This window comes from Triticum dicoccoides, chromosome 3A (genome assembly GCF_002162155.2).
Source record: "Triticum dicoccoides isolate Atlit2015 ecotype Zavitan chromosome 3A, WEW_v2.0, whole genome shotgun sequence".
Taxonomy (NCBI): Eukaryota; Viridiplantae; Streptophyta; class Magnoliopsida; order Poales; family Poaceae; genus Triticum; species Triticum dicoccoides.
In genome coordinates this window covers 1,848,411-1,871,590 of record NC_041384.1, presented here as the reverse complement: position 1 = coordinate 1,871,590, position 23,180 = coordinate 1,848,411, and the positions used below count along the sequence as shown (strand labels likewise).

Below are 23,180 nucleotides of genomic sequence, written 5' to 3'. Positions count from 1 at the left end.
CCCCCCCCCAATATTCCGAATTTACCAAAGTTCTATGTTTGTTTTGAGTCAAACCTTATTTTGTGAAAGTTCTTTTAAGTTATATCAAGTTCATAAATTATGTTGTAAGACGTCCAACCTTAAATATATGTACATAGTATAAACATAAAAGAATCTAATGAAACCAATTAACTGTACAAGACATTGATATATTTTCATGTAAACTTGGAACCTAGTATAAATCTAGAACTTCACTTAACTTGAATCCGAGGGACCAGAAGCTGGTTCGTAGGCCGAGCCAGCCGGTAATTTGTGCAAGAGCTTCATTGATTCCGGTGTCGCTCTCATCAAGGTATAAGATTAATATCATTTGGTGTTGTCTGCCTTTCTTTCATCTACTCTTTAGTTTTTCACAGTTTTCTGTGTGGATTCTGATATATTTTTTTTCTGTCTGGTGAGCAGGGAGGTTTATTTGACCACGGGAGCCTCGTAAATGCCATCAAGGGTGCAGATGTCGTGATCTCGGCCGTGGGGACCCCTCAGCTCGACGAGCAGACGAGGATTGTCATGGCCATCAAGGAGGCCGGCAATGTCATCAAGGTCAGTGAGATTATCATTTTGTCTTCTTTGTTGATCGAACGATGGATGCAAATCAATCGCTGAATCGTTGCTGCACAGAGGTTCCTGTCGTCTGAGTTCGGCTCTGACCCAGAGCGGGTTCACCCCGTGGATCCAGCGACCACACTTTACGCTGGTAAAATCAGCCTTCGCCGTCTGATCGAGGCGGAGGGTATACCTCATACATATGTCTGCTGGAACGGGTTCGCCGAAACCTACCTTGTGAGCATCGGCGATGTTACGGCTGTTGGCACTGGTCCTCCGTCTGACAAGACCACTGTCCTAGGCGATGGAGATGCAAATGGTATGTAAGCACGCATCATGTCCTTTTTCGTGCCACTGTAAATCCACGCTATCCTGTGTTGATCTGTATCGATGGACGCACGCAGGGGTGTTTGTGGTGGAAGAGGACATAGCTGCCTATACGGTGAGAGCAATCGACGATACGAGGACCCTGAACAAGATCATGTACATGAGGCCGCCGGTGAACATCGTGTCCCACAACGAGCTCATCGCACTTTGGGAGAAAAAAGCGGGAAGGACTTTCCAGATCGCTCGCATCCCAGAGGCGGATCTCCTCAAGTTGATCAAGGGTAGGGTACATCCATCATTGTGCTTTGAGAATGTACGTAGCTACAACTGTTGCATCTCTGACCACTCTTAATTTGTTGACATGTGTGACCACGCAGAGGCGGCATACCATCTCAACATGACGATGTCCTATTGAATTCATGCTTCAGCTAACTCATCCAAAAATCTGAACTGATGGAGGGAGGTGGGCAATATATTTCTTTTGGTTCGGATACCATATTGAATTCATGCTCCAGCCAATTGCTCCAAAAATCCGAACTGATGGAGAGAGGCGGGCAATATACTTCAACACCCCCCTCACGTCTAGACTTATTTAGCTCTTAGACGTGGGATTTATGTAGACTGGGGGCGCGGCACCCGATCCGATCAAAGATTAGATTGGTTCTTTAGATTAGTTTAGAATCAATTCTTCAAATTTCGAATTTTTGGTAGACCAAATTATATTAGGTTGATTTCTTTCCATTAGCCAAATAAATTCTTATTAGATTGATCCCATCTGGTGAAGAAAATCCAGCAGATCGGTGCGGTGGCTGCACCGCCAACCTACCTCCACTTGGACGATGCATCGCCAAACTGTACAAGCAGCCACGAGCCGTTCGACCGCCCGAGTCTTCCTCGATCCGATCCTGCGAGGTGCGAGCGTCGTCGAGCAGGCCAGAATCACGGAGCTTCTTGACGGCTCAATGTGGGTACGACGGTGTGTTTCCAGAGCAGCCACGCGCCGAGACCAGGCGCTGGAGCAGCCGGTTTCAATGAGGCGACGCCGCGCGCGGCACAGGGCTCCTTCCAGCCCAGCCGCACGTCGACTTCGACCGGGGCAGGCTGTGCGATGCGGAAACATCTTACCCTTTGAGGGGACGTGGTACGTGTTATACAGGGGATTGCGAGTCCCTGATACGCGTATAAATCTGTTGGAGATACATGACTTGAGGGAGAAGAAGTATAGGAGATAAGAAGTATAGTTACAACCAAATACAGAATTTAAACTACCCATGCGGTTGTCTATCTTATCTATCTCCTCATACATATCTCGTTTGACACCCTCCCTTAATCACAACTTCATCAAGTTGAGATTATGCTTGAAATCTTCAAAACTCCTTGTAGGCAAAGCTTTTGTAAACCCATCTGCCACTTGATCCCGTGAATGAATGAAACGAATGTCCAAGAGTTTATTAGCAACTCTTTCTCTGACAAAATGGAAATATATTTCAATGTGCTTTGTTCTAGCATGAAATACTGGGTTTGCAGACAGATAGGTGGCACCAAGATTATCACACCATAAACATGGAGCTTGAGAGCTTTTCACACCTAACTCCTTCAAGATTGACTGTACCCAGATAATTTCTGTTGTTGCATTGGCCAAGGCTTTGTATTCTGCTTCAGTGCTCGACCTGGACACTGTGGCTTGTTTTTTTGGCACACCATGATATAAGGTTGGGTCCAAAAAATACTGCAAAGCCACCAGTGGAGCGTCTGTCATCCAAACATCCTGCCCAATCTGAATCAGAAAAGGCACTGACAAGAGTAGAGGGCGACTTGCTGAAGTTTAGACCAACATTCAAAGTATACTTGACATATTTGACAATGCGCTTAGCTGCAGTCAAGTGAACTGTGGTGGGTGCATGTAGGAACTGACATACTTTGTTGACAGCAAAGGAAATGTCTGGCCTGGTCAATGTTAAGTACTGAAGTGCACCTACAAGACTTCTGTATTTTGTACTATCCTCTGGACCCAAAAGTGTTCCCTCTATAAGAGATAATTTTTCTGTACTAGAGAGAGGAGTGGGTGTAGGTTTACAACCTTGCAAACCTGCCTTCCTTACCAAATCTGTGGCATATTTTTCTTGAGAAAGATGTAGCACATCCTTGTGCTGCTTCACCTCAATTCCTAGGAAGTAATGCAATTCTCCTAGATCCTTGAGAGCAAATTCAGCACCTAAATCCTTCAAGAGTCCTGATATTGCCTCATTAGATGAGCTCGTGACAATAATATCATCAACATATATGAGAACAAACATGGAGGTGTTGAACTTGTTATAAATGAACAAGGAGGTGTCAGATTTGGAAGGAACAAAGCCAAGTGTCTGCATCTTTTTACTGAGACGGGAATACCATGCCCTTGGAGCTTGTTTCAGTCCATATAATGCTTTATCTAGCTTGCACACATAGGAAGGTGTATGTTTGCTTTCAAACCCAGGAGGTTGTCTCACGTACAGTACCTCTTCCAGAACACCGTGAAGAAACGCGTTCTGTACATCTAATTGTCGAAGGCTCCATCCCCTGGAAACAGCAATAGACAGTACGAGACGAATGGTAGCAGCTTTCACAACTGGACTAAAAGTATCCTCGTAGTCTATGCCATACCGTTGCTTGAAGCCTTTGGCAACTAGTCTAGCCTTATAGCGATCAATGGTTCCATCAGACTTTCTCTTAATTCTGAATACCCACTTGCAGTCAATGAGGTTTTTACCTTGCTTGGGGGGAACCAAGTGCCACGTTTTATTTCTTTCAAGTGCCTTATATTCTTCTACCATTGCCTTTTTCCACTTGTCATCACTGAGAGCCTCTTCAATTGTGTTGGGCTCACCTGGTTCACCTGTGGAACAAACTAGACCATATTTGATTATGTCTTTGTAATTTTTCGGTTGAATCAAACCTTGTTGTAGTCTTGTGCGGCGTTTTGGTGAACCAGCAGGATCTGCAGCCACAGAGGATCCCATAGGAGCCAGATCAGCAGCAGAACTCAAGGAAGATTCGCCCGCCACTGTCGATTCTGGATGCACGGGATTTTCTGTGGCTGTGGCCCGAGGCGGTGGTGAGGAAGACGCCGCAGGGGCCGCAGACGATCCAGGGGCGCCGACCGGCTCATCATGAGCACGTGATTGCGTGGGGCCGCCTGAATCAGGAGCCGACCCCGCATCCGCCTGGCGTGTGAGGCCACGCCGCTTGTAGCAAACCGGCTGGTCTGCGAAGCGCGTGCGGTCCAGGCCACTGTCGCGCTGCCGCGTGGCAGCGGGAGACCGGTGCGGGCTGGAGGGCGCGTCTCGCCCTGTCGGAGGGGGCCGCGCGTCATGCAGTGGGCTACTGGAGCCCACGCGACCGACCGCGCCTGGCGCGTCTGACGCGGGCGTGCGGCTGGTCGTTGGCACGGATCCCAGAGGCGATTGCCTGGGCATCTGCAGCTCCGATCCCGAGGGGGATTTGCTCCCCTCGCCACGACACATGTGATGAAGGGCATCTGAATGTATTTCTTCACCGTTTGGGTTGATTTCTTCGCCATTTTCTTCTCTGTTTCCATAGTGTGGTGCTCCTGTAACATCATCAGGTGTCTCATGCGCAAGAGGGTTAGGGTTAGCCAACATATGATCACAACAATTATCAACACCCCCTTGATCATAACCAGAGAGACTTGGAGGAAGCAAGAGAATTTCTTGTTGAAGTACAGCACCAGTGTTTGGATGAAGACCAGAAAAAGGGAATTTTGTCTCATCAGAAACCACATCGCGTGATATATAGACTCGACCAGTGGAGATGTCAAGACACTTTACGCCTTTGTGTTGGGCGCTGTATCCAAGGAAAGCACACTGGATTGATCAAAACATAAGCTTGCATTTGTTGTATGGGCGTAGGTTAGGCCATCACGCACACCCAAACACACGAAGAGTGGAATAGTCAGGTTTGACATGAAGAAGGCGTTCTACTGGAGTTTCATTATTTATGACACGACTAGGGAGCATGTTGATAATGTGAACAGCAGTAAGAATCGCTTCGTCCCAAAACTTTAATGGCATGGACGCATGAGCTAAAAGAGCAAGACCAACTTCAACAATGTGACGGTGTTTGCGCTCAGCTGAGCCGTTTTGTTGGTGAGCGTGGGGGCATGACACATGGTGTGAGATGCCAAGGGTTTGGAAGAAGGAGTTCAACTTCTCGTATTCCCCTTCCCAATCGGATTGGACAACAATGATTTTGGAATCAAATTTACGCTCAACAAGTGCTTGAAAGTTTTTAAACACTTGGAAAACGTCGGATCTTTTCTTAAGGAGATAGATCCATGAAAACTTGCTATAGTCATCAATAAAGCTTACGTAGTAAGTGTGCCGACCAACAGAGCTAGGGGCCGGTCCTCAAACATCAGAGAAAATCAATTGTAATGGTTGGGTAGACACACTAGTAGAAATTGGATAGGGGAGCTGATGACTTTTAGCTCGCTGACAAGAATCACAAATAATTTCAACATTGCGCTCACCAACATATGGGAGCTTATTTTTCCTAAGAAGTTTTTCAACTAAAGCAAAAGAAGCATGTCCTAAACGATCGTGCCATCGTGTTGACGAGAGTTTGACAACACCAAAAGCCTGTTTATTGAATCTTGTGCGCTCCGGAATCAACGGGTAAAGCCCTCGAACACATCTACCTCGATAGAGAATTCTCTTCGTGTCCTGATCCTTAATCAAAAAGAAATATGGATGAAATTCAAGAAAAATGTGATTATCAAGAGCAATTCTATGAACAGAAAGAAGGCTTTTATTGGCACTAGGAACATGCAAGATTTTCTTAAGATGAATTTTTCTAGGGGGGTATGAAAAATTGAGTGACCAATGTGGTTAATCCTCATACCTTCACCATTAGCTGTGTGGATTTGATCCTTGCCACGATACTTTTCCTTCATTGTCACCTTTTTAAGTTCATTGGTGATGTGGTTGGTGGCGCCACTGTCGACGTACCAGTTGGTGTCGATCCCATAGGAGCCATCCACAGCAGCAGGAAGTTGTCCTCGTCTTGGGAGGAGTCGCCGTCGTCGTCGTAGCGATACCAGCAGTCTTTGGCCGTATGCCCGAGCTTACCACAGATCTGGTAGCGAGGTGCATCTGGCCGTGACCTGGTGGAGCCACCGCGACGGACCCTGTTGTTGCCAGAAGAGGGCCGCCTGCCGCCGCCGCGAGTGCTGGAGTTGCTGTTGCCGTGTCCCCCGCCCGAGGCCTTGCCCCTGTTGCGAGGTGAACCGCGCTGATGAGAGGAGCCGCCGCCGCGGCCACGAAGAGCGGCGTTGGCCGGCGACTTGAAGCCGCCCGAGGACTGGAAGAGCGCCACGCACTGGTCGAAGTTGCTCATCATGGAGAAGAGCTCGTCGAGGGAGACGGGCACGATGCAGGCGTCGAGGGCGGACACCAGGGGCTGGTAGTCCATGTCCAGCCCATGGAGGATGTAGGAGACAAGCTCGTCATCTTGGAGAGGCTTGCTGGCCGCGGAGAGTTCGTCCGCGAGGCCGCGCATGTGGGCGAAGTAGGTGGCGACGGACTGGTTCCCCTTCTGCGCGTTGATGAGGGCCGTGCGGATGTTGTTCACCCGGCTGAGAGACTGTGACAAAAATATGCCCGCCAGAGCAGCCCAGAGCGCTGGCGACGTGGTGATCGCGGTCACCTGCACAAGGACCTCTTTGGACAGATTGTTGAGCAGATAACCAAGTACCTGCTGGTCCTCCTGTACCCAAATTGGGTGGAGAGGGTTGGGCGTCGAGGACTCCTTCCCGTCTTTGTCCTTGGTGACGAGGAGTCGGGCCGGCTCCGGTTTGGTGCCGTCGGCATAGCCAAAGACACCGGCGCCCCGCAGCTGCGGCACGATCTGGGCGCGCCACAGAACATAGTTCGTGCGGGTAAGCTTCTCCATGACCTGTTGGTTGAGGTTTGGGTGGGAGGAGCCGAAGGAAGACATGGCTAGGGCACTAATGGCGATGAGCTAGGCTAGATGAGATTGGAAGAGGAGGCTCTGTATACCATGTGCGATGCGGAAACGTCTTACCCTTCGAGGGGGACGTGGTACGTGTTATATAGGGGATTGCGAGTCCCTGATACGCGTACAAATCTGTTGGAGATACTGAGGGAGAAGAAGTATAGGAGATAAAAAGTATAGTTACAACCAAATACAGAATTTAAACTACCCATGCGGTTGTCTATCTTATCTATCTCCTCATACATATCTCGTTTGACACAGGCAACAATGGACGTGGACCCAAGAAGATCAGAAGATTACATGTTTGCATGCAGGTTATTCCATCGATGCTAATTACTGCATTGGGTCGTCGGCCAGATGCAATCTCTTCGCTGCAGCTCCAACTGGTCTCCAGCGCACGGACGACACACGTCTGTGATCACGGGAGAGCAGTTTTCTGCTAGCCAACTACGACGCCCGCGGCACCATCATCTACATCGACCGATCTGCATCTGTACCAAGCCATCGAGCTACATCACCTCCTGCGTCAACCTACGCCGCCGATCTGTACCTGCACCGAGCACGATGACATCACCATGATCTGCACCAGATATTCTTCATCGAGTTGAATCCCTGCATTGAGCTGTACGACTGTGCCAGGTTACGGGCAACATACTTCTTTGGCATGACAGGGCGTCGACACTTCGTCGTCATGGAGGGACGCTTTCAAATGACGCATCATCGCCGACACGCTGCTGCAACGTCATCGCCGGCACTTCATCACTAAGGTCTTCATCACCGTGGTCTTCATCAACATCTTCGTCAACGCACCGCCGCCGCCTCATCCACAAGATGGACACCTAACGTTCTCTGACAGACTTTTCTGCAAGGCGCGACCTCGACGACGGCAATGGCCGCGTCACGACGACGGCATCGACCGCGTCATCCACGACGGCACGACTGCATAGACGCGGCGTCACAACAGTGACGACCCTACACAGCCACATGGTTCTGGCAAAATCGATGTGTCCTCGATGAGCTTCCTCCGATCTTGGCAAAATTGGTGGACTCATCGCCGACGGCACCCTCTGACATCCGCAAGGTGCATCGTCCATGTCTGCAGCTCCGTCATAGCACTTTTTTTACGCCTCCGGCTTTGTGCGGCTTCATCATCCACGACGACCACGACTACCTCGACCATGGCTACATCACCATGGTCGGCTATTTCGACATTAATGGCTACGTCTACAATAACTCATCGGCAACAACTCCAGTCAACAGCGTCCGCCTCGTCACTTGCGTCCACGACACTCCCGCCGTGACTGCAGGAGGGAATAGAGGAGAAGGCAGGAAGGCACTAGAAGGGGATGCGGTCACCGCCCTAACTGCCAACCCATCAGAGACGCAGTTGATGATGGCGCAGCGGAGAAGATGACACAAGAACAAGACTTCAAATTCAATCGTAATCGTCCGCTTTACTCTCGCTAAAACTGAGGGGGAATGTTAGAAGTATATTTATGTTTAAGATAGAGATAAGAGATAGGGATATGATAGGTTTAGCTTGTCCTCTACTCCAAGTCTCTCTCCCTCCATTGTACCTCTATATATACCTCATACACCGGTCAGATCAATACAATACAATATTAGCCATCCTAAAATTTCTACATGTCCCACTCACTCTCCGTCTTTGTGAGGGGCGACCAAGCCAACTTCGACATCGAGCCGTCCTTTGGTGTCGAGGCCACTGAGCTGTACCCTGACGTGAAGTACACCACCGTCGACGAGTACCTAGACCGCCTCCTCTGACAGTTGTTGTCTGGATGGAATGTCAACCATGACAAGAGCTGACGTCCACAATAAAGATGATGGAGCAGTGGCCTCTCCAAATCCAATGATGTGTGTGGTCTTGTGTGCAAATTTTTATGTTGCTACTACTGGCCGGTGCACCAATAATTGATTCAAACAAGACTTATCCATATGCTACTGATAACTATTCTGCTCCAAGACATTATGCTGCTGCTTATGGCGAGTTTCAGCATGACAATTTAGGAAGGACCTATGTGCGATATTTTGTCCTTTAATTTGTCGAAATGTTGTGTTCAGTGCAGGGAGTACATATGATGATACATTTAAGGATTATCGCCATGCTTCCTTATTTCCAAGTTAATAGTTCACATATATATTCCCTGGAGGTGCTCTACTCCACCCTCCTGGACCTCATCAACCTCTGCAGCACCGGCGCCCGCCCGCTGAGATGATAAGAGAAGTGTGCTGCAGTGCTGGATTGTGTGTTGCGCGATCTAAACATATATTTAAATAAAATTAATCACATATTTAGGAAATGCTCAACATGTACATGAAAAAATATTTTAGATGTATATGAAAAATGTTTCATGTATTTTATAAACGTTATCCACGACGAATAGAAAAAATGGTTAACATTTTTTAAAAATGTTTCATGAAAAAAAGAATAGAAAAGACCAAAGAAAACCAATGCAAAGAACTGGTTGTACATAATTAAACACCACAAGAAATGAAAAATAGGTTTTTTTACTGGTGTTCCTGCTCGGTCGTCCTAGATTAGAGGACGCTATGCCATCGTCTGGTAAAGCAACTCACCCATGAGCACACGTGGGCATGCCAGCTAGTTGCCAGCTAGAGGACGACAAGCATGGCGACCACATCTCACAAAGTCTAACCCCTAACAACCTCACCACCTTTGGTAAATACCATGTCCTCCCAAGAGCCAAAGGGAAGGGGGCCTTCTTAGGAGGGGGATGGCGAGTCCGCAGTGGTGGCCTCATGGGACTAGACGGAGTGGTCTCCACAGACGATGAGTTGCGTCATTGAATTCGTTGCAACAAGGGCAGATCTGAAGTTCACTGAGGGTTTCGATGCTCGAAGCTTGTTCTTGGTGCATTCGGAACACATTAGTTGTTCCTTTGATTCTTGTATATTTGCCATTACTTTTTTCTTTCGGTTGTAAGTTGGATGTATGCCTCGGTTGTTCCTCTGTATATAAAGCGGGGAGAAAACCTTTTTTCAATAATTTGGTTTGCTTACACACACTTAAGCAACACAAAGCTGAAAGTAAACAAGTGTTGCAGTAGAAACATATGACCCATGGATGTATTCATGTAGCGGTGAATGCACATGCACTCCCAAAAGCATAATTAAGATTGTTTGGATGATGACATAGATGAAGGAGAAGGGCGAGAAAATATACCTACTAGCCTAGTGGGGTGCATCATATACCTATATTGCATATATGATTCCTTGCGTAACAAAATATTGTTCAATAAAATCCATCCTTTGTCTAAGGGAAAAGATTGAATGATGGATTGAGTGAAAGCATAAACATTGTTCTTTTCATGAGTAGGAGGAAGGGAAGAGATATCGAATTATTTAGCTAGCCAAAATAATATAATCCCTTCTTGCAAAGAAATAAATAATGATCCCATTGTATCTAGAAGCTCGAAGATGGAACCAAGGAGGGCCGGTATCGAACACGAGACCTAAACAATAGCGCCCTAGAAACCAACCAAACAAAGGTGTCCATAGTAAAAAAAATACTTCTAGGATTTCTAACGGACGAATATGCGCAAAGCAAATGCCCTCCCCTCTTTCAGCTCGATATTACAAAGCAAATGCCCTCCCCTCTAGAAAACTATTAGTTTCGAGTCCGACCTCCCTTGTTCCTCGGTCGATCCCCACCAGAGCCGGCCCATAAGCCGGGCAAAAAGGGCGACCGCCCCGGGCCCCAATAGGGAAAGGCCCCAACTGAACTTATACTAGTAAGCACTATATGTCAAAACATAAGTTCACGTCACATACTAATAAGTTGTACCATGCATAGGCAAATCAGTCTCACTGGCGGAGTTGAGTTCAAATACACTAGTCTCTCTTTATGATGGATGTTTTAATATCATAATGAAAATTATGATAACTAGATTTTTAATGTTTAAACAAATGCATAATTTTTAATTCGGTAAACATGTAAGACATCTCATTTGCATCAAATCAAACCATGTGAGTCTGGATGAACATGTTAGTTAATCAAATCATATGTAGAAGTATAATCAACAATATTTTTAGTTCTTCGATGATTCTATTGTCGAACCCAACTTGCAAGTCACAATTTCTATGCCCTAGAAGTTTCCAAGAATATGACTGCCTAATATACACTAGAAAGAACTATTAAAATATTTGTTAGTGTGTATATGATTTAGAAATCTCTACCATAATATTCAATAATATTAAAATATATATGAACACATGCATAGATATTCAAATGTGTATACACTACACTGTTTATGCAATATTCGAAAAATAGATCCAAAAATTATTTTAACAATAAAGAAAACTTTTGGTACATGATAAAATTTTCATTTTGTAGAATTAAAATTTTCAATGATATACATTACAATTGCATAACAATGAATAATATAACTATTATTTGAAAACAATCTTATGTGGCTAAGCAATATAAAATATATATTAATTACAATTATAATGTGGTACACATTATTTAAAATAATTATAAAAGTTTAGTATAAAAAACAAATATTTTACATCGCCCCGGGCCCAAAAATACTTTGAACCGGCTCTGAACCCCACCCCCACTCCCCCTCCCCGAACCTGAATAGAGCGAGCGAGCTAGGGTTCCTCTCCATCGCTCACTAGGGTAAACTTGGAGCAGAAAAAAGAATTAACAAATTTTATTGCCTCGGAGTATGGTTTACATCAGGAGAAAATTGGTATTACCCATCAGCAACTGTGTTATACGCGCCGAAGCATGGGATAACAAAATGATCACGGATGTAATAGGCATGGACATGAATGCATGCGGGGAGTTCTGGCAGCTGCAAGTAAGCAACAACCCACACCACATTTTTCCTTTTACTTTTCTCTTCTTTTCGTGCCTTCTCTCACATTTTTCTTTTGTAGCTCAAGTCAACCACTAGGGCAAAAGATAATTTGTTTACTGGAGTGGCAGCCGCTGAAGCGTTCGTCACATCGAAGCTTCCAACTCCCGACCACCACCCTGAGGTAAATCCCTCATGGATGTCTTTCTGTTTTCCATAGTATTCTTCTTTATTTTTGTTTTATTGTTTCAACAGCAATCTAACGGCCATTCTCAATTCTATTTCCAATTACGAGGATCAGAAAAGAACAAAGATCGTAGCAGTGGTGAAAAACAAGTGTGTTGTTTTTAAAAAGGAGATGGTGAAGCTAATTGAGTCCACAGTGGATACTGAGGAGATTGAGTCAACAGTCAGCAGGCCCATCCGAGACAAAAAGAAGAGATGGCGACATGGACGAAACATCGATGAAGAGCAAGACATGTGGCGAGCAAATGGCAACGACGATGATGAAGATGACGCTGAACATGAGGACAGAGTTGACGAGCAAAACGTCGGCTGTGACAAGCGATATTCCCAGAACAATGACAAGGACACCGAGGAAGAGCAAAGCCCTTATGAAGATGCCGAGGGGTGTAGCAGAGGACTTCATAGCAAATAAGACAATACATTTTTGTTTATCTGGATCATTGTAACATGTAGTTGGATGGAAAGGATGCAAGCTTGCTGTGTTGGCAGTAAGCAATGACTCCTGTAGGTGCTAGTACTAGTTGAATGTTTCCTAGGAAATAACTAGTATCATGATTAACTAGAATATATAGACAAAACAAAACCATGCATGATTTTTGGGTGCTTTTACACATATAAAAACATAGGAACCAAACATTCAAGGTTCTACTATTACCTTATCGATTCCTTTCTTTCTTATCTATTTATGATAGGAACAACGTACCCTGATGCCTCCCCTGTTTAAAAACCTGAAATAAGAAAAGGAAAACCTGAAATCCCCATAAAAACGGAAGGAAAACCAAAATAAGGAAGCCCATAGGTTGGGTGGGATACGCCTATGCCTCGCTTTGTGCACAAGGTATTAAACAAATGTGATTCTAAAAAGATATTTATAAATATTAAACATGTATAAAAAATTACACTGTCTTCACATTTCTAAAATGAGATTTTAAAAAAAGTTTTGAAAAATGTGTATTTAGAATATTTCCAAAATATAAACAAACAAACACATGACATGAGCATGATCTTTGGAGTGAGCGGTGCTAATATTTCTTTGTTTCCGATGCAGTTTTAGTGCAGTACGTGCTAATTCCCAACACTTCTTCAGTGTAGCTCACAGGATTGGGAAAGTCCGGTGCGGATTTTTGGAAGCTGGGACTAGGCGAACCTGCTTAGGCAAAAAAAATGTAAAAAAATATATGAAATTTGTCCGAACAAAGCATTGTCTAGTGTAAAGTTTCAGGACAAATTGACTTTTGTGGAATTCTTGGCCAAAAAAAAAGATAAAACTTGTTCGGTCCAAATGTGATTTCGTCGCCCTAATTTAAGTTGCTTTTGGTCATACAAAAAGCCGAACAAGAGCTTCAGTGTTCGTTCTTCAGTGCACACGAGCAGAGCTCACTCTCATTCACTGATGAGCAATCGATCAGGGCAAGGAGGAGGGCCTCAGCTCAGGGGTTCTTGGCCTTGATCCTCAGCTTCCTCGCGATGGCGGCCGCCCTCGGGTGCCCGGCCTTCCGGCTCTCGCCGCCGCTCTGCTCCATCTCCACCCAGTTGATCACCCGGAGCACCAGCGACTGCGGGCAGCCCTGCGCCGCCGTCGCCCCCTTGCCAGTGCTGCTCCGCTTCTTCTTCAGCCCGGCCTCCAGCGCGGCCTCCAGGAACTCCATGAACCAGCTCCCCGCCTCCGCCTGCATCTGCTTCGCCATCCTCAGCGACGACCCCAGAGGCGAGTTGCCCACCGCCACCGCTGCCGGAGCCGACGACCTCTTGCTCTTGTCGTCGCCGTCGCCGACGGGCGTCTTCCTGCTGGCGCTGGAGCTCCGGGCGGCGCCGTCCGGCCGCGACGAAGGGTCCTGCAGCGTGCCCGGCGCGAAGGACACCGACTTGGACACGCTCCCGAACCCGAGCAGGCCGCGCCGCCTCCCCGGCGTGGTGGCCCTGTTCTGCGCGATCTCCTGGAGCACGTTCGGCGCCGGCGCCGGCGTCGCCTCAGCCTCGGCGAGCACGTCGCTCGTGGCCGCCGCGGCAGCCATGGAGGTGGCCGCCTGGATGGACTCGATGTCGGCCACGGCCTGCGCGGCCTCCTGGTGGAAGCTGAGGAAGCCGTCGAAGCAGGCCGCGGGCGCGTCCGGCCTCGCCGCCTTGCTCACCTCGGCGAACATCCTGGCAACAAAACCATCAAACACATTCATTCTGGTAAGCTCAGCTCGTGGCAGACAGACAGACAGTGTCACTCAAGATCGCAATGAGTAACAAGAACCGCCATTGATGGACAACATACTTGTAGATCCTGACGACGTTATCCGTCGCCGACGCGTTGCGCAGCGCCTCCAACGCCACCTTCTGCGCCTGCTCCCTCTGCTCCATGGCCTCCTGAAATGGCAAAATTCGCAGCATCGGTTCAGAGTTCAGATAGAACAACTGAACTGACAGAGAAAAGCCTATCTGAATATCTGACGATCACACACCTTGCCGAGGGAGCTGAGCTTCCCTGGCACCGGCACGCGGGCGGCCCTGGAGGAGGTGGCGGTGCTGCCGACGTCGTCATCGGAGACCGGCGAGGAGGGCTCCTCCTCCCTGGGCCTCCTGCTCATGGTCCGGACGGCCGTGCAGCTCAGCGAACTCTTCTCCTGCACACACAAACAGCTTAGCTTCAGTTCAGACTTCAGAAGCAGCAACATGGAATTCGGTTCAGGTGTGCAGATAAGACAGAGAACATACAGGTTGGAAGGGGCTCTTGGGGATCTTGTTGGGCGGCGGAGGGGGGTCGCCGCGGTCGGCGACGAAGCTCCGGCTGCGGGTCATGAGCCTTGGCATGACGCTGGTGCTCTTCCTGACGGAAGACGCGGAGCTGCGCGCCGGCGAGGGCCGCTCCTTGACGGGCGTCCTCTCCTCGAAGCTGAGCGCGATGGGCCTGACGACCTTGGGCGACGCCGCCGTGGCGCCACCATGGTTCTCGGGGCCCCAGGAGCCTCTGCGCGGCGCGGCGGGCTTCCTGGCGAGGGGCTCGGGGGTGCCGACGACGAGCGGGTGGCGGCCGGGGATCGGCCTGGCGCCGACGACGACGGGGACGGGGGAGCCGGGGTCGAGGCGGTCGACGTGGAGGAACTGGCCGAGGCTGAGCTTGTTGGCGAGGACGAGGTCGGCCTGGGCCGGCGGCAGCGTGGCGTAGATGGAGTGGGAGGAGTCGGAGACCTTGACGTAGAAGCGGCCGTGCTTTGGGAAGAGGTCCACCTCGTCCATCTCCGCCGGCACGATGTCCGTCACCTGCAGCACCGCCGTCCGGTGCTCGCCCACCGGCTTCGCCGCGCCCGTCTTCATCCCGTCCAGCAGCTTCAGCAGCACGCCCGCCGACAGCGTCGCCATGGCCGCCTGGCGGTCTGATCTGGCGAGATGGGAATCGAGTCTGTTAGTCACACTAGCCGGCGGCGATCCGGGAGGGGATCGCAAGAAAGAAAGAAAGAAATGCTCTGTTCTTGGAAAGAAAACAGGAACGCGTTCTTGATCCAGGCTAAATTGGAGTGCGGGGCGTATGAATTCGAGCAAATCCGCACCCGAACGAAGCGGATCCGAGCAAACCCCGGCTGATTCGGGGAAAGAAAGCCATGGGCAGTTCAATTCTTGGCTTTTCAAGAAGAGGGCAGATCAGAAATGTTCTTGGCGCAAAGGAAACCAATCAATCATGGCGGCATCGAGCGGGGCAGACAGGGGATGAGGAACCACCAAACAGGGTGATGGACTGATCAGTACCTGGGAGAGGAGACCGGGGGGCTGCTTGATCTCCGCGCCGGCCGGCCGTCCGCCGACGAATTGACAGCCGGAGAGAGCCTCGGAGGGGAGCTTTGCGCCGACGGCGAGATCACGGGGAGCTTTCCGCCGACGAGGGAGGGAGGGGGTGGAGAAGCTGGTCGCGGGGGGGAGCTGGAGAGAAAGATTGCAGCTGGTCGGGGGAGGGAGCAACGAAGGGTAAAGAAGGAGGAGGAGGGGAGAAGATGAGGAAAACGAAATTGGAACGTTGCTTAACGGTCGACTCTGAGCTGAGGGGGCGAAATGACGGCGCTGCCCCTGCCACCTGTCACGTGACCTGTGCTCTGTTTTTTTTCCTAAAAAAATGCAACAATTTGTTACTACAGTGCAATTTGGTCCCTTGACTCCACAACAAAAATGCTCTTCTGGATCGTCCAACTTGTCTACATGTTCTTAAAAGCAGTAACGACATCCGTGTTCAGCTCCTCGACCATGTGACAAAACGACGGCGCCGCCCCTCCTCCCTTCTCCCTGTCTGCTCGTTCATTGCCAGCATCGGTCGTTACATGACGTATGCTCATGTTTGCACCCTTCTTTCTGTGTCTCTCCCTTATTCCTCCCCCTTGTCTTCATTCGCTGTTGTGTTCGCCTGGATCGCCGGACTTGTCTATATGTGTTTCGTAGATGCAAGAGTTCTCCGTGTCCCGATGATCGCCCACGGGTGGGATGACGGTGCTGCCCTTCCCTCTCGTAGGCCGCCGTACGTTCATCGCTACCATGATTCGCCACATGCCGTTTACCCTTTCTTGTTCTGTCCCCTTTTTACGCCTCCGCAATTGTGCTAGGCCAAAGAACCATAGTATAATTTTTTTATAGATGGTGAATATTAATTAAGGAGTGGAGGGAAAAGTTGTTTCAATTATCGTGACAACGGGTATGGCACATGTGTCGGCCATGCACTGTCTAGACCTAATACCCAGCATTCGGTAGCAACAGGGTGCATGCCTGTTATTTTCTCTTCGCACGTGGGTAATTACTTTTTTTCTTTCTGTTGTGCTTTATGTAAAATGTTCTTGAACTGTCTTTAGTGTAGATAAAATGCATGAGCTTACGCTTTTGAACGAACACATAAACTGAGCAATAGCAGCCGATCTTCATCATGATGATTATTGAGCCAGCCAACTGTTTATATGTTTTTTTGTTAAATTATATTCTAGTGTGCAGTGGTAGAGCTAGACGAAATCTGCCGAGGAGGGCCAAAGACAAAATATGAGTTGCAAAATCGAACTTATTGATACCTTCTTCCATAAATTGTATACTAGTATGCAGTGGCGGGGCTAGACGAAATGTATCCACGGAAGGCCAAAGACGGAATACGAGTGTTGGGGTGAGGAGGGGCGCCAAATATATTCTCATATATGCTCTCCTATAAAAAGAATTCTTCATAAAATTGGTTCAAACCTTGTGTGGGGGGGGGGGGCATTTGCCCCCTTAGGCTTTGTTTGGTAGTTAGGGGAAGTTTTCCTAGGGAAGAAACGCCCAGGGTGAAAGTTTCTTAGCAAAATAAACATCGGCGATTGGGGGAGACGAGGTTAGTGGACGATTTGGGGGGATTGCCGGAATCGGGCAAGGATTAGCCCCCAAGTCGGTGATTTGGGGTGATGACCGGCGAGGAGGACGGTGGGTGGGGCGAGGAGGAGGACGGTGAGTGTGGACGGCGAACAACATCACCAAAAGGGTTACCACACATCCACACATTGGGTATATTCCCATTCAAAAAAAATTATTAGTGCTCGAGCAGAAAACATAAGGTATTGAAATCGTTACTCCTCAAGGTCATGCATCACTTATGGCAACGAATGTGGATGGAAGATCCAGAATGCAAGTAAAGCTTCTATGGCCGAGCAAAATGAATTAAGTTAGGAGTAGTAACCTCCATAGTCAACCCTGCAGCGGTAACCGCAATGCAACACCTTGCCGATTCCTACATTCCTTGCGATCGCCCATCTTTGTGTCACGATCATGCACCTCGTCCTTGTTGTCGCCACCCCATAATTTAGAATTAGTTGAGCCCTACAATGCAAATTTCTTTGAGAAAATTCAGAAGTACAATTGCCCTACACACATCAAAATTGATGGGACGCTCTTATGCAGTAGTTTGGAATTACCATCAGACACATCAAGCTGCTCAAAGGTTACCATTAATCCTAACCAAAATTCTAAATTTGCATAAGTAAACCACCCAGCACAATTTTGCTAGACAAATAATTTCCACTACTCTTTAAAAGGTGGCAAGCTCCATTTGGTCAGTTCGAAATCATACAGGGAACTAAGTACTTGGTCGGTTTCTTTGTGACATGAAACATCAAGCCTCCTAACCATCACAGCATGCGCGTAAAGGAAAGAATAATTTATAGTTTTACCTCATAGCCAGAATGCACAATTTTTATGCACATGTAAATGTTTTAAGTATGAAGCAACCTTAATATGCATTGACAACTACATTGCAAAGATAACACTTTCTCGCAATTAAACTATCCTGCAAACCAGCCACCAAATCACTTCGGTATGAACACAAAAATGACCAAACAACATATTATCAAGTGAAAGCAATGAACGACTCACGTTCAGGGCTGTAACATTTTGGCATAAGATCTGCGTGCTTTCGCCCAAAAACAAAAGGGAAGGTTAGCGAAAAAAAGAATCAAAATCTTAAAATACAAAATCATTTCAGAGCATTTGCCAAGAGCCTGTCACAACAAGCAGGCCTGATAATAAGGTTCAAATCTGGTAGTAGCTAGTAGTGGGAAAATAAAATACACTAACAACATGTCAAACACCCTGAAGTATGAAGTATGAAGCGTGTCGCAGTTATGCAGTAGATGACGCCACCAACACCGAGGATGAGCAGCGCGTAGCCGGCGGCATACTTGTAGAGGTCGTTGTCGGCTGCTGCTGTAAGAAAGGGTGGAGGGAGGGGAGGCGTTGGGGCACGGACGGCGCCTGCGACGTACTTGCGGTGGCTGGTAATACAGGGGGCGGTGGAGGGGGTGGAGGGAATGAAGATGAGGACGGGAAGGTGGAGGTGGGGGCGCTGGAACTGCGGCATCAGTAGAGGATGCAGGAGCGGCATCGGCAGGCGGACGACATCGGCGCGTGCTTGCCGAGGTCCGCGTCGGAGGAGACGGGCAAGGGGGTGGGGAGGACGTCGAGCTAGAGGGCCGTCATGGTGGTGGGCGGTGGGGCTGAGAGGCATGAGAGGCACTGGGGGAGGACATCGCCGGCAGCGACCACCCGGCCAGATCAATTCTAGCGCTATCGATTTGTTTCCAGATGGTTCGAGGAGGTGGGAGAGAGAGCTGAACGGGAAAAATGGGGCTCCGAGGGGGTTATCTACAAATGAGCGGTGGGCGTCTTTTTGCAAAATTGCACAGGTTGTTTCGTGTGCGTTTGATGCAGATCCGACGGTCGTGAGCGACGGATGGCAGACACGCCATCATCATCAACTCAAACTTTTATAGAAGTAGAGATACATTTTGATTTGAATTTTATTCATACACGTCCACATTTTTCTTATATACCAGGAACATTTTTTATATACACATAACCGTTTTTAAATGCACGATCAACATTGTTTGAAATATTATTTTTGATGTCTACGTATTTCCATACACCTTGTACTTTGTTTTATACACCAGTAATATTTTCTATACATGGTTAATATTGTTTAAATACCTTTTTAGAACCACATTTTTTAAATACCTTGTGCACAAGCGAGGCATAGGCACACCCTGAAGTAATTGGTATTCGACCCAGCCTATGGGCTTTCTTATTTTGGTTTTCTTTCCCTTTTATGGGGATTTCAGGTTTGTTTTTTCTATGGGCGAATCACCCTGAGGGTCCGGGGAACGTTCCGTTGATTCTTCTTGGGGGCCGGGGGGAGAGCTGGGAGGTCCTAATTGGCGCTTCACAGCCATCTACTCCTTCTGTTTCGAATTACTTGTCGTATGTATGGATGTATCTAGATGTATTTTAGTTATAGATACATCCATTTTTACGACGAGTAATTTAGAACGGAGAGAGTACTTGTTGGCCCATATTGCAAGTGCTTGATCACTTCAGCGGTCGCCCACCTGGTTGCGCACTTGAGCATTGTTCGACCGGTCGTTGTTAACCAGTCGTTGACTCTAGAAAACAAAGATAAAACTAAAAACAAAATAAGTTGCAAAATTGAAAATTGTTCATGAATCTTTCAAAAAAGTTCATTGAATTTTAAAAAAGCCCCTGAATTTGAAAATAAAAGTTCATGACATTTTAATAAAAGTCTTCCAATTTGCAAAAACTGCATTGAATTTGGAAAAAAAAGGTTATGTAATTTTCAAAAAAAAATCATCAAATTTGGAAAAATGTTCATTCTATTTTGAAAGTTCATCAATTTAGAAAACAAATGCTCACGAACTTTAAAAAACGCACATTAAAGGAAACAAGAAAAGAAACAGAAAAAGGATAAGAGAAAAAGAAAAAGAACAAACCGAATTAAAGAATAAAATAGAAGAAAAAAAGAAGTAGGTATGCATGAGAGGATGAGTGACCTCGTGGTTGCTGCACTTTCCTTCGAACGGTAAGGTTTAAACGAAAAAAGAAACAGACATGGGCCAGCCCAGAGCGAAGCGGGAGTGTGCGTCCTTTTGAAGTTTATACTGTAACGGGCGCCTGAAGCGTGGAATAGTGATTTCCGGGAGAGCTCCTAATTGGCGCCTTATGCACCACTTGGGGCAACTCGCGCTGATGGGCCGGCCAAACACAACGTTTCGAGCACTTGTTCAATAGTAAGGGTTTCTCCGAAAAAAGAGTAAGTTTTTAGTTTGCTAGGTTATCTTTCCCTGTTTAAAAGGGTTTGGTCTGTTGCTAGCTTGACCGGTCGCCGCTGATGTTGACTAGGCTCATGTAGACCGTTGAATTTTCAGACAAAAAAGTTCAAAAGATTCAGAAAAAGTCGTAAAAACAAAAAAAATCAAAAATTTCTAAAAACTTTCATATTTTCAGAAAAAAATCACAAATCCGAAAAAGTTCCAAAATTTTGAAAACAAATTTGCAAACTTGTGAAAAGTTCATGAAGTAAAAAAAATCATGAATATGGAAAAGTTATCGAATTTGAAAAATAAATTTAGAATAAGTAAGAAAAGTTCATGAAATTTGAAGAAAGTTGATGGATTTTGAAAAAAAATATCACAAAATTGGAAACAATTCATGAAATAAAAACATCATGGATACGAAAAATTTCACTAATTTGGAAATATTTAACAAAAACTCCGAGAGAATTTCATGAAATTTGAAAATAGTTTATAGAATTTTTGAAATAACGACCACAATTTTGAAAAAAAAGTATATTGATTTTAGTAAAAAGTTCATAGATTAAAAAATTCGTTGTCTTGAAAAAATGGTTCACATGTTTGAGGGAAAAAGTTGATAACTTTGAAAAAAGTTGACGAACTCAATGAAAACATTCACAAAATTTCAGAACAATTTCACGAATTTGAGAAAAAAAATCAGAAATTTTAAAAAATGTTCATGTATTTGAAAAAGACAAAAAGTAAAGTAAAAGAAGGAAAAGTAAAGTAAAAAAATGAAAAAGATAAAACCAAAGAAAACTGATCCAAAACAAACAAAAAAAGAAAAAGAAAACCGGCTTGGAAGATTCTGGAATCTTCCTAAAACCAGTGATTGAATCTATCGAGTACCTTTTAAATGGACCGGCCTACAAAAAATCGGTTGGGAGGCTCGGTGTGTGCCAGGTTGTTTAAATGCCCGTAAACGGCGAATAGGAATTAGGGGTTCAAACTGTTTTATTTTTTTGGTTCGGGGCGTTGGTTTTTCCGGCACTTTGGTTTCCTTCTCCTTGTTTTTTTTTTATAAAAACGTTAACATTTAATAAAAGGAGAGGAAACCAAATGGGAAAAATAATAGTATTACTCTGTGCATAAAACGGCGAAGAGGCGTAGAAATGAAGACATATGCTAAAGCATGGGATAATTGATGTGGCGGATAAGAATAAGATGGTTGCGGCCTAGTTTGTTTGGTCCATTTCAGCTCGACGCCTCAATGTATAAACAATTCTTCCTGGTTATGTATCAGCACCACAAGCATATGCTCCCTTATACAAAATAAAGGACAATATCACTCATTTAGACATGTACATCGATGCCTAAAATTGGTGGAGGCACTCTTTGCCTTATCTTCTTTAATATATGATATGCACACTCGTGCATATTCGAGAAAGAATCGATGCCTAAAATGTTATGTATTATGCAGTGAATGGGTAAATAGCTCGTAAAAAATTGTATGCATAAGATAAGAAAGGTGGTTAACTCTTTCAAAAGGGTCTGTCTAGGTCTTAGTCGACTGAGACTTCGCGAAGTCTCAGTCAGATGACATCATCTAACAATAGCCCAGCCCATTTTTAATTTCTCATTTAGTCTGCTACTTTTCTAGTATTGTTGGGCCGGCCCCGCTATTGCGTCTAATGCCTTTGTCAGTTTCTCACGTTGCTCTGTGCCTTTAGGCCAGCGTTTTTTTGAGTCCATCGAGAGTTTCTGGAGATGCTGCTCGTTCTGGCACACAGGCCCGGCCAGTAGTAAGTTTGCATGATTTTCCTTCCATCCGTTTTTTTTGTTTATGTTTAGTTTTTCTGTTTTTTCCTATTGTTTGTTAAACGTTCATTTCCTTTGAAAATTTAGTTATCAGCTCACTGTAAAAAAAATGGAAGCATTTTGTTTACATTTATCATGATATTTTGGAAAAATTGCTCGTTTATTCTTAAAATTATTCATCATGTGTTGGAAAAAATGTTCCTAAAAAACATCAAGTATTTTGAAAAAAATGTTCACGTGTGTTTTCAAAAAGAACTCAAAATGCAACAACAAAATAAAATAAGCATAAAAAATATAATAAAATATGATAATAATAATAATAATAATAATAATAATAATAATAATAATAATAATAATAACAACAACAACAACAACAACAACAACAACAACAACAACAACAACCACCACCACCACAAGAACAACAACAACAACATGCAGTTGTAGTCGTGGCGACATTGTGTCTAGTGAAAAGATATGCAACTGCCCCCCTCCTGACAAAACATCATTGAGTTGCAGTCACGTTGAAGACATGCATGCAATTGCAGCCGGAGGAGACACTTGCAGTTGCATGCCTAGTGGCAGACATGCAACTACCCCCTCCCCGATGAAAAAAAACACCAGGGAGTTGCAGTCGCGTTGAAGACATGCAATTGCAGTCGGAGGAGACACTTGCAGTTGCGTGCCTAGTGGCAGACATGCAACTACCCCCTCCCCGACAAAAAAACCATAAAGTTGCAGTCATGTTGAAGACATGCAATTGCACTCGAGGGCAACACTTGCAGTTGCGTGC

The 23,180-nt window shown here is 46.2% G+C and overlaps 2 protein-coding genes across 3 annotated transcripts; one reads left to right on the top strand and one right to left on the bottom strand.

The window, feature by feature from the left end:
* The first annotated feature begins 127 nt into the window (after nt 1–127).
* On the top strand, nt 128–8,706 carry LOC119270826 (phenylcoumaran benzylic ether reductase POP1-like). Its single transcript, XM_037552884.1, has 7 exons — nt 128–136; nt 272–331; nt 442–579; nt 658–901; nt 987–1,190; nt 1,287–1,312; nt 8,566–8,706. The coding sequence occupies exons 1-7, from the start codon at nt 128–130 to the stop codon at nt 8,704–8,706; spliced, it is 822 nt and encodes a 273-aa protein (XP_037408781.1).
* A 4,516-nt stretch (nt 8,707–13,222) lies between these two features.
* LOC119266583 lies at nt 13,223–15,952 on the bottom strand. 2 transcript variants are annotated; one of them, XM_037547813.1, is made up of 5 exons: nt 15,744–15,952; nt 14,715–15,378; nt 14,462–14,623; nt 14,275–14,366; nt 13,223–14,156 (listed from the first exon to the last, which is right to left on the bottom strand). In XM_037547813.1, the coding sequence occupies exons 2-5, from the start codon at nt 15,357–15,359 to the stop codon at nt 13,442–13,444; spliced, it is 1,614 nt and encodes a 537-aa protein (XP_037403710.1). In that variant the 5' UTR covers nt 15,360–15,378; nt 15,744–15,952; the 3' UTR covers nt 13,223–13,441. The 2 variants fall into 2 exon arrangements, with proteins under 2 accessions (XP_037403710.1, XP_037403711.1); XM_037547814.1 differs by having other exon boundaries at nt 14,715–15,373.
* Between the last annotated feature and the right edge of the window lie 7,228 nt (nt 15,953–23,180).

Excerpts from the sequence above, each read along its gene's own strand:
- LOC119270826 (XM_037552884.1), top strand. Across the intron at positions 332-441 it reads CCGGTGTCGCTCTCATCAAG|GGAGGTTTATTTGACCACGG; the intron begins GTATAAGATTAA and ends TCTGGTGAGCAG. Across the intron at positions 580-657 it reads AGGCCGGCAATGTCATCAAG|AGGTTCCTGTCGTCTGAGTT; the intron begins GTCAGTGAGATT and ends GTTGCTGCACAG.
- LOC119266583 (XM_037547813.1), bottom strand. The coding sequence starts at position 15,359 with ATGGCGACGCTGTCGGCGGGCGTGCTGCTGAAGCTGCTGGACGGGATG. Across the intron at positions 14,624-14,714 it reads CCAAGAGCCCCTTCCAACCT|GAGAAGAGTTCGCTGAGCTG; the intron begins GTATGTTCTCTG and ends TTGTGTGTGCAG. Across the intron at positions 14,157-14,274 it reads AACGTCGTCAGGATCTACAA|GATGTTCGCCGAGGTGAGCA; the intron begins GTATGTTGTCCA and ends TTTTGTTGCCAG.